An 11,270-nucleotide genomic window follows, 5' to 3' on the forward strand; every position below is an offset into this window, starting at 1 on the left:
GGCCTGCCCTGTATTTTCCAATGTTGTTTGTAGCCCTGTAGACAACGCCTGATTGTCACTTAACTTTCTCTCATTCTTTCTCCCTTTTGTTGTTCTCGTTTTCTTTCTCTCTTGTCCTTGTTCTCTCTCTCCCTCCACAGTCTTTGTCCCATTTTGTCTTATCAGCACTACTTTTCCTTTTCCATTTTGCCTATCTTCCCTGAAAGTATCCTGGAATATTTAATTCCCAGCTATGGTCACCTTGCAACCATGTCTACGTAACAGCGGTTAGATTGTACCCATTTATTTTTACTTGTGCCATTAATTCATAAATCTTGTTTGGAATGCTACATGTATTCAGGGAAGAGACTCTAATTAGTCTTTTTACTTTTTTTCACTCTGATTTTAATTGGAGGTATATTCCTATGTTTGTATTCTCTGCCCTTTTCTGATAGACACTGATTATCATCCAATTCCCCACCGTGCATTGTTGCATTGACATTTCTCTAAGTTTATAAATTTCCTCTCACCAGAGCACTCTGCATTCCCTCCAGCTCATGCGAGAGAGCATGCATGCACATGCTCTTGTTATTTGATTCATTCGGACACTGGTAAAGCCCGTTCCAAAAGAGCAGCACCCTCTTCCCCAGAACTGGTGCAGAATCCCAACAATTGCAACCCTTTTCTCCCACGCCAATCAATGAGCCATACATTCAGCTCTCTGAATTTATTGCGTCAATGCCACTTTGCATGTGGCTCAGGTCATAATCTAGAGATTATTTACTTTGTGGTTGTGCTTTTTAATTTGGACCCCAACTGTTGATGGCCCTCCAGAAGTGGATCCTTTTTTTGTCCTATCTATGTCATTGGTTCCCACGTGAACTATGACAACTAGGTCTTTCCCCTCTTATTCCAAGTTCCTCTCCAGAGTTAAAGACATTGCCAAAACCTGGCATCAGGCAAGCAGTACAGCCTTTGAAACCTGTGCTACATAGAACAATATCGCTCTAATTATGCTGTCCCCTTTCAGTATTCTATTCCTTTTCCCTCCTGAGCTTGAATGGTCCCCTGTACCACATCCCCATGGTCAGTTTGCTCATCCTTCCTGCAGTCTCTGCTCTGGTCCACAAAGGCTGCAAGAAGTTACGTGCATGAAATTCTAACTTAATGGAAACTGAACAAATATATTTTTGTGTTCTCCCAGTGCTGTCATTGTTCCAGTAAATGTACACTGCAAAGGATGGACTGGACAATGTTACTTCTGTATTTGGTTCGGTTTATATCGCAGTTTCAGTTTGGTGTGAGGATGGATTATGAATTATGAGGTTTACTTTATTCAGTCAGCATACAGTAATTCTATAGATGAAATTTAGTACAATTTATAGTTTTTGAGTTTTGACATATTGCTGATATTGCTTGCAATTTTTATGCTGCAGATGCTTGGAAAAGAAACAAAAATCCCAAAAGGAAACATGTGATGCATAGTCTTGACTGCTGATCCAAGGCCAGGCTGGCTTTTTATAGAAATTCTAATGTTGCATGAGAGAGCTGCTTCATTCTGTCAGTCTCTTTGGAACATGCCTCAAGTCCTGGGTTTTATTCAGATGCAGGGGATTCTATGTGCAATATATGCCCAGGAATTATTAACATAAAATTGCTAGTGGGTTTTGAGAAAATTATAGTCGGCAGTACTTTAATTTCTGCATCTGTTCATGTAAGCAATTATTTTCACACAATGCAGTTGACAAAACTTTGTCCTAAGTAAATTACTTTAAATGGAAACTGGAATATGAAAAGATAATGTTAAGAGATATTAACCGGGATGTTGCTGACAAAACACTTTGTTTAAAATAGGGCATAGCCTTGGATATGGGTTTGTGAATTATGTGGACGCTAAAGATGCAGAGAGAGCTATTAATACGCTCAACGGTCTGAGGCTGCAATCAAAAACTATAAAGGTAAGATCCTAAAGCAATATTATTTATGTGTGTCTAAACTCTTGCTAAGGTAACGGCTCCCAAAATAGGGAAGATGATCTGAATTTTCCAGGGGCTCATTGTGCACCTTTATTGCTTCTGTATTTCCTAATGACATAGAAGAAGGCCATTCCACCCATCAAATCTATGCCAACTCTGAAGGCACTTTTACTACCTTACTTGTTTCCCAGTAACCTAATTTCTAACACATGCCCATTAACAACTCCCCTGGTTCTCTCACCACCCACTCGCACTCGGGGTAATTTACAGTACCTAATTAATCTAGAACCAGTACATCTTTTGGAATGTGCAAGGAAACAGGACCGCCCAGGGGAAACTTGCATTGTCACAGGGAGAATATGCACTCCATACAGACAACACTTAAGGACAAAATTGAACCTGAGATGCCAGAGCTGTGAGACGGCTGCACTACCTACAGTGCCTCTGTGTTGAGCAGCTGTACTATGCAGTGAAGAAGTTTGGTACACACTTTTTGTCTTATGGGTGTTTAGTGAAGCATTCAGGAAAAAAGCCAACAATGGCTTTGAACGCAGCCTCCAAGTGTGTACACAGGCAAATGCCACCTCCGTACTACAGCTGGATGACTGAGATGGAAGTGACCTTTGTTCTATAGAGGAGCTGATGAAATCAATGGTTTCCCATTCCTCCTGTGGATTAGTTGCACTCTATTGGGGACCTTTATGGAGATAAGGTGGAATATAATGGTGTGGAAGATTGGGAAGGGAGTTGGAGTACTGGCATGATCTTGCTTGACGTCATTCTGCGTGGGGATTGGGTCTTTGGTGTTCCTGCTAGTTAAAATCAGAGCTTGCATGGCATTGTTTAGTAGGAGTAGAAAGGAAGTGAATTGCTGTGGACAGTCAAATTGAGGTTTCTCCCCAATCCTCCTCGGTTGGCATCATCAAATTCTTTTGTGAGGTTAAGAAAGACTCTATAGTATTTGATGCTGTTCCCTGCATTTTACTTGGAGTTGTCACGTAAATGAAGGCCGTGGCCATTGTACCTCTTCATTGAAGAATCCATTCTGCTACTCAGTAACTCTTTGACCACTGGGAAGAAATGACTGAGGAACATTGTTGCAGTGACTTTCCCCGTAACAGGTAGCAAAAACCATCCTGTACTTCCCATAATCAAGTTTGGAACCTTTCCTGAAGGTGGTCATGATCATGGCATCACTGAGGAAGGACATGAGGCTGTATATTTGTGCAACTCCCTTCTGCCATGTTATAGAAGTAATGTTGTTTGCTCCAGAAATCTTGTTATTTTCCAGCTGCACTGGCCATTTCAACCTTTTGTCATACTGTGAAAGCAGTGAGACTGGATTGGATAATGTTTTATGGGGTGGAATAGAGGATACTTTTGCTAGTGGATGCTGACTGCCTCACTCTCTTTGATAAGCTCTTCTTTCTATGCTCAGTAGGATAGGCCCTTGGGTGTTTGGGCCATGAATGGCCTTGACAGCACTTATGAATCCATGCAGGTTGTTATAGCTAGTTGCTGGATATCCTGCATTCTTGCACCCACCACCTTTTTTTTGAGGTCACAAGTTTTTTGTTGAACCTCCACCTTAAGGTGCTTGTAGATCAGCTGTTATTTCCCTTGAGGCATGTGGAGTTTCCAGTCCATTAAAGGCTTGTGCTATGGTTCATTAGTATCTGGGCATTCTGTTCAGTCTCAACAAAACCTGGTGTTACCTGGTGGAGAAGGGAAGAGTCTCCCTCACAGGTGCCAATTATGGTGAACATTGGGGTAGACTGGGAGCTATGGGCTGTCTGTGGCTCCTGTTGATTGGGAGTCTTCAGATTGTTTGTAATCTTCTGGCTGAGAAGAGCTTTCTATGCCATGTACTTTAGAACATTGTCTTTTCCCAGACCAATATGCGTTTTATTGCAAGTCTGCTTATGCTCAACTATTTGGAAAGGGCAGACCACATCATCCACACACTTGATACAAGACACCCAAAACAAGCACTCCAAGCTCCAACCTAGAAATTTCTAGGAGGATAGAGAAAATGCTTTAAGGGTGTTTTCAAAGTGTTTGTGGGGGGAGGATAATTTCTTCATTGACCTGTGAGAACTCCTGGCCTATGATGATGTTGTGAAGAAGGAGAATCCAGAAAGACACTAAACACCTGGAGCCTCTCCAGGAGGATGTGAGCCAAGAAAATACGACAGAAATCTCTCAGATATCCACTAAGCTGACCTACTCGTAAAGTCTGCAGGTCATGCACATGCTTTAGCAGCCAAATTAGAAGCCGCAGAACCGGAGGGGAACAAATTCATTCTCAACCTGAAGTCTAGGAAGATGATGAGCTTTAAATCCTTATCTCTTCCCCCCACCCCCCCCCCCCCCCATCCGTTTCCTCCTTGCATTGTTGATTTGTTGTGTTCTATGCGTGTTTTATCTTTTTCTCAGTGGAGATAAGTTATCAAACTAGTGGCAACATATTGTTGCCCTAGCTGAGATAAAATAACTCGATTAAAATATGATGCCTTCCTGGACTCTTCAGCTGAATTCCTTACTGGATGACTAGATATTTGTAAAATTTTGCACTTTCATATTTCAATTATCAACAGCCACACAAAAATAAAATTGTTAGTTGGCATTGAAGCATAACCATGCAGCCACGATTCTCAGTAAAAGTGAAGTTAAAGCTTTAGAAACATAGAACATAGAAAAACTACAGCACAATTCAGGCCCTTCGGCCCACAAAGCTGTGCCGAACATGTCCCTACCCTAGAAATTACTAGGCTTACCCATAGCCCTCTGTTTTACTCAGCTCCATATACCTATCTAACAGTCTCTTGAAAGACCCTATTGTATCTGCCTCCACCACCATTTCCGGCAGCCCATTCCATGCACACACCACTCTCTGAGTAAAAAAACTTACCCCTGACATCTCCTCTATATCTACTCCCCAGCACCTTAAACCTATGTCCTCTTGTGGCCACCAATTCAGCCCTGGGGAAAAGCCTCTGACTATCTACCCTATCAATACCTCTCATCATCTTATACACCTCTATCAGGTCCCCCCCCTCATCCTCCATCTCTCCAAGGAGAAAAGGCCAAGTTCCCTCAACCTGCTTTCATAAGGCATGGTTCGCATTCCAGGCAACATCCTTGTAAATCTCCTCTGCACCCTCTCTATGACTTCCACATCTTCCCTGTAGTGAGGTGACCAGAACTGAACACAATACTCCAAGTGGGTCTGACCAGGGACCTACATAGCTGCAATGATACCTCACGGCTCCTAAATTCAATTCCCCGATTGATGAAGGGCAATACACCATATGCCTTCTTAACCACAGAGTCAACCTGTGCAGCCGCTTTGAGCGTCCTATGGACTCGGACCCCAAGATCCCTCTGATCCTCCACACTGCCAAGAGTCCTACCATTAAGACTATATTCCGCCAACATATTTGACCTACCAATATTCAGATCAGAGACAAAATCCTTTCTTGCATTAGGTGGAGAAAACTCGGCTGTTTATTTTCGTGCATCTCCTTGGGAGATGCTAACTGTGTTAGTGGACACACAATACAAATTTAGAAAGGAAAAGAACAGCATAAGAAGACATTGTTCATAAAACTAAATTAAATGGTGATGAATTATCCAACAGCAATATGTTTCAAAAAGATGTTCTATAAACATAGTCCAGTGGCAATTAAATCAATAAGCATGTCAGCAAAGTTCTTAATATTCAGTAATTTGCAATTTCTGCCAGTCTAACAGGATTCCATTGCAAGATGCATATTCCCTGTCCCTCACCTTCTGGCATTTCAAAGGGATCATTCAGTTCTTGATTCTTCCACTCCCACCAATCATTCCACATCTTATTGCACTTTCCTATGCATCAACAGGAGATGGAACACAGCATTTCATCTCTTCCCTTCCCACCATCCAAAGACCCAAATAGTCTTCAAGTGAAGTAGTGATTCATTTGGAGAAATCAAATGCAGATAGGGTGATCGCTATGTGGAGCATCTGCTTCTGACTCTGAGCTTTGGGTTGCCTATCACTTTAATTCTCCATCCCACTCCTCCTCTGACCTATCTATCTGTAGCTTCCTGCACTGTTATAATGAGGCCCAATGCAAGCTTGAGGAACAGCAGCTCATTTTCTGTCTCTGAATATCGTAGCCTTCTGAAATATTGTTGAATTCTCCAACTTTAGATAACTAACTCTTTCTGTCTGTATCAAAACTGGCCATTTTTTTAAAAATATATTCATTTGAGGGATGTGAGTTTCACAAGCTGAGCCAGCATTTAATTGTCCATCCCTAGTTGCCCTTGAGAAGGTGGTGGTGAGCTGCTTTCTTGAACCACTGCAGTCCTTGAGGTGTGAGTATACCCACAATGCTGTTAAGGAGAAAGTTCCAGGATCTTGACCCAGCCACCATGAAGGAACAGTGATATATTTCGAAGTTAGAATGGTGTGTGGCTTGAAGAGTAACTTCTGGGTGTTGGTGTTCCCATGCATTTGCTGCCCTTGTCTGCTGTCATCCATCTGTATACCAACTCAGTTTTTTCATCTCCATTTGCACAACCTGACCTTCAAGTCGCAAAGCACTGCTATCACTGCTATGAGCTGCCCTATTGAACCTCAGCAGTTCTTGAGGTGTGGATTTTGACCCAATGACAGTGAAGGAATGACTATAAATATCCAAGTCAGGATGGTGTGTGGCTTGGAGGGCAATTCCAAATGGTGCTTTAGCTGCCTTCGCCCTTCTAGCAGGTAGAGGTGGTGGGTTTAGAAGGTGCTGTCTAAGGAGTCTTGATGGTTGCTGCAATGTATCCTGTAGATGATATAAAATTGGTGTGGTGCTGGAATGAGTGGGTGCCTATCAAGCAGGCTGCTATGTCCTGTATGGTTTTGAGCTGCTTGAGTTTTGTTGAAGCTGCACTTTGCCTGGCAAGTGGAGAGTATTGCATCACACTCTTGACTTGAGCCTTGTAGATGTGTGGACGGGCTTTGGGGAGCTAGGAGGTGAGTTACTCATTGCAAGATTCCTAACCCCTGACTTGCTCTTGAAGCCACATCATGTATACGGCTATGCCAGTTCAGTTTCTGGTCAATGGTAGCCCCCAGGATATTGATAGTGGGGGATTCGGTGAGGTTAATGCCATTGAATGTCAGGGAGTGATAGCTGGATTTTTTTTTGTTGGATTTTATCATTGCTCGGCACTTGAGTGGCGCAAGTTTTACTTGCCAGCTATCAGCCCAGACCTGGATATTCTCCTTGTCTTGCTACATTTGGATGTAGACTGCTTCATTATTTCAGGAGCTGTGAATATTGCTGACTCTTAGGTAGTCATCAGCAAATGTTCCTACTTCTGACCTTGTGATTGAAGGAAGGTCATTGAAGCAGCTCAAGATGTTGTTCCTAGAACACTGCTCTAGGAGCTCTTGCATATTTGTCCTGTGGCTGAGATGAATGACCTACACCCACCACAACAATCTTCCTTTGTGCTAGGTATGATTCCAACCAGTAGTGGGTTTTCCTCTGATTCCCATTGACTTCGTTTTAGCCATGCTGCCTTGATGTCCAGGGTAATTAATTTTGTTTAATCTCTGGAGTTCAACTCTTTTGTCCATGCTTTGACAAAAGCTGTAATGAGGTCAGGAGCTTAGTGACATTGGTAGAATTCAACTGAACTGCTCTGAGTGAGTTGCACTATCGATTATCCCTTCTGTCACTTTGATGATCAAGAGCAGACTAATGGAGCAGTAATTGGCCAGGTTGGATTTGTCATGTTTCTTGTGAACAGGACATGCCTTGTAATTTTCCATGTTGGGTAGATGCCAGTGTTGTAACTGCACTGCAACTTCTTGGCTAAGAGCACATCAAGTTCTCGAGCGTGCCTTCAGTACTATTGTGGGAATATTCTCAAGGCCCATGGGCTTTGCTCTATCCATTGCCTTTAGCTGTTTTTTGATATCACATGAAGCGAATCAAATTGGCTGAAGACTGGCATCTATCCTGCTGGGGACCACTGGAGGAGGCCAAGATTATCATCCACTTGACACTTCTGGCTGAAGATTCTTGCAAGTCCTTCAACTTTCTCTTTTTGATGTGCTGGGCTCCCCTCATCAGGGAATGGGGATGTTTGTGGAGTCTCGTCTTCCAGTAAGTTGTTTAATTGTTCACCACCATTCACAACTGGATGTGGCAGACTCTAGAGTTTTGATCTGATCCGTTGGTTGTAGGATGACTTAGCTCTGTCCATTGCATGCTGTTTGTTGTTAGGCACGCATGCCTCATTCTGAGGTATCTGCTGCTCCTGGCATGCCCTCTTGTAATCTTTAATGAATTAGGGTGATTCCCTGGTTTGACAGTAATTGTAGAGTTGAGAATATGCCAAGCCATGAGGTTGCAGATTGTGGTTGAGTACAATTCTGCTGCTTCTGATACCCGCAGCGCCTCATGGATGCCTAGTCCTGAGCTGCTAGATCAGTCTGTAGGCTGCCCCATTTAGCATGGTGCTACTACTTACATGACACAATTCACTGTATTTTCACTGTGAAGATGGGATTTCACTGTGAAAGACTGTGTGGTGGTCACTCCAACTGATACTGTCATGGGCAGATGCATCTGCAACAGGTGGATTGGTGAGGCGAGATCAAGTAGGTACTCGTACTGTACTACAGTTACAATGGTTAACTGCTAATGTAGGCGATGGATATGATTTTTTTAATCTGTTTGAAAGGTTTCATATGCCCGGCCAAGCTCTGACAGCATCAAAGATGCAAACCTATATGTGAGTGGACTGCCAAAGACGATGACTCAGAAGGATTTAGAGCAGCTATTTGGACGTTATGGTCGCATCATTACATCTCGTGTCCTTGTTGACCAAGTCACGGGTGGGTGCCTTTCATATTTCCTTCAATGATAAAAGGAATCTTTCTAAACATGCTTGTAGGTCATTTTATAACTTAGAGGTTTTGGGCTGAACTCTAAACTCTATAAACAGATGGTTTGTTAAAATTCACAGAACCTGAGGTTGGAACACAACTTGAATCCACCCTTGTGCAATTTTTACAAAACTAGGGCAAGGGGCAGCAGTACAATCTATTGAAAGAAAATAGTTTGGTTATTTAACAATTAGGTTGCCTACCTTCATTTAAAGTCATCCTAATTTGGATTTATTTTGACTGGATATCCACATGCTCAAGAAATTACATAGTTGCAAGGTGGTGAAAAGGGCTAAAATCTGATGAAAATATCTTGCAGCATTGCTTGTGAGTCAAGAAAAGGAGTGGCTACTCTCAGGCCCAGCAAGCTATCGAATAAACCATCAACCTCCAGCCATCATCTGTTTATAGAGATATTATGGTACAGTAATTCCACTGGGAAATATGTCATTGGTTAAGTTCTGTGTCACATTGCTAAATGGAATTAATAAGGCTAGTAATTTGCATCTTTGACTTTAAAACTATTGAAATGTTTAATTCTGACCTGTGACTTTTTATGATGAGTGCTATTTACTTGCTAATTTGGTTCCAAGTATTTGCAATGAGTTTTTTTCAGTAATCTTAATCGCAATCCATCTAAATGCCACTTTGAAAGTTCTTATGAAACTAATATAACAATGATGTATACCAGAACACATCAATGGACTACATTCATAAACTGAAGTTGAATGGATTGCTGGCAACCTAATTACTTCAATAATTAATTTGATGATGATTTTCTATTTTCAGGTATGTCCAGGGGAGTGGCTTTTATTCGTTTTGACAGGAAATCTGAAGCGGATGAAGCTATTAACAATCTGAATGGGCACAAACCACCAGGTGCTGTTGAGCCAATTACGGTAAAACTTGCAGCCAATCCTAACCAGAAAACAAATGCATCCCTGCTGGCACAGCTGTATCATTCACCAGCAAGGCGGTTTCCAGGACCATTGCACCATCAGGCACAAAGATTCAGGTATGTTACTCTTACCCAAGCAGGTGCTAATTTTTGGGGGTTTAATGGGAAGGAAGTGAAGAGTACCATGAATGACTGCATGTCCTCTTGTGGATTTCAAACATCCTCACTTTAAGGTTTCTTTGTGCAACTCTGACAGTTGATGTATTTGGCCATTTACTTATTTGCTTTTCAATGAGCACCAATTTAGAACTTGATTAATTTAAATAATTTATTAGATTTTAGTTGACTTTTACAGAGATTTTTCACATAAGCTCTTTGTTTCTGATGAAAATGAGTGATAGAAGCAAGACAGCTGTAATTGGTAAGGTTGGTTCCTCTTGGATGAGTTACTAGTGCAATGTCATTTGAAGAAAGGGTACCCAAATATACAGATTAAAAGGCCAAATCCACTGTTCCCAACTATCTTATGGATTTGAATTTGGTTTAAATGAAATCATCATTTCAGCACCACTGCAGAGCTCTGCAGTTTGGAGGTCATGACATGTCTACTATTTTCCTTTTTCCCCTCTTTACTTTTCAGTTATTTTTTATTGTCGCTGCAACCATGGAGGAAAGAAATGTTAATGTTATTTGCTACTGAGTCTGGGACTTGCTGAAGAATTTGGGAGAAAGTGATCTATGCTTCAGTCAAGTGACAGTCTGAGAGTTTAATTTAATGTTGTTGATGAGGAGGTTATCAAAGGGCATCAATCTTGGTTGGATTCATTCATCTCATAGGTCCTCTAATTGTTCTAGGTAATGTTGTGTAGTTTAATTAAGTCCCAGCAGTCGTCATTCCTCCCTTTTTGTAAGATCCAGACTGAGTAAGGACTTTTGAGTTCAAAAGACCTCACTTATGAGGGAGAATGGGGTTGGGGAGAAACAATTTCATGAGCTATTAATCTTCCAATGAGGAATTAACTACCAGAAAAATAACTGCAGATTAATATCTCAACTTGCCAGCCAGGGTGGCTGAGTCTTGATGAGGATGTGATTGAAAGATTTATGGTCCTGTATGGAAAAAAAAGAATTGGTGGGGATTGTGTACAAACACAGAAGGAATGGTGTCTCAGTAGAAATTGGAACTATCAGGTGGGAGTTGTTCAGAAGCCACCTGAGGGGGTGGCATTCCAAAGGTGGCGAATTTTTGTTTGTAGAGAAGAGGTGGAACTATTTACAATTGGGAAGTGGCCTAAAATTAAAGTAGCATGGAGATTGAACAATGTTTGCATAAGGTTTAGATTTTAAAATGTTCACAATTGTACTGCTTATTCCAGAACTCACGTTGCCATTTTTGGTTGCTTTTCACATTGAAAAATATCTTGGTATTTTTGTCAAAATGTCTGTCTTATCATTTTGCATTTATTTGGATGTTTCTTTTTTGA

General features: G+C 41.6%; 1 protein-coding gene across 1 annotated transcript in view; it reads left to right on the forward strand.

Annotated features, from left to right (window-relative positions):
- The window catches only part of LOC127582393 (ELAV-like protein 1), a 36,325-nt gene that overhangs the window by 11,308 nt on the left and 13,747 nt on the right, over window positions 1-11,270 (forward strand). Inside the window, exons 2-4 of the mRNA XM_052037585.1 lie at window positions 1,834-1,937; window positions 8,684-8,837; window positions 9,678-9,903. Of these exons, the coding sequence (XP_051893545.1) occupies window positions 1,834-1,937; window positions 8,684-8,837; window positions 9,678-9,903 (484 nt within the window). The remainder of the gene's footprint in view (window positions 1-1,833; window positions 1,938-8,683; window positions 8,838-9,677; window positions 9,904-11,270) is intronic.

The sequence above is a fragment of the Pristis pectinata genome, chromosome 24, assembly GCF_009764475.1.
Source record: "Pristis pectinata isolate sPriPec2 chromosome 24, sPriPec2.1.pri, whole genome shotgun sequence".
NCBI lineage: Eukaryota > Metazoa > Chordata > Chondrichthyes > Rhinopristiformes > Pristidae > Pristis > Pristis pectinata.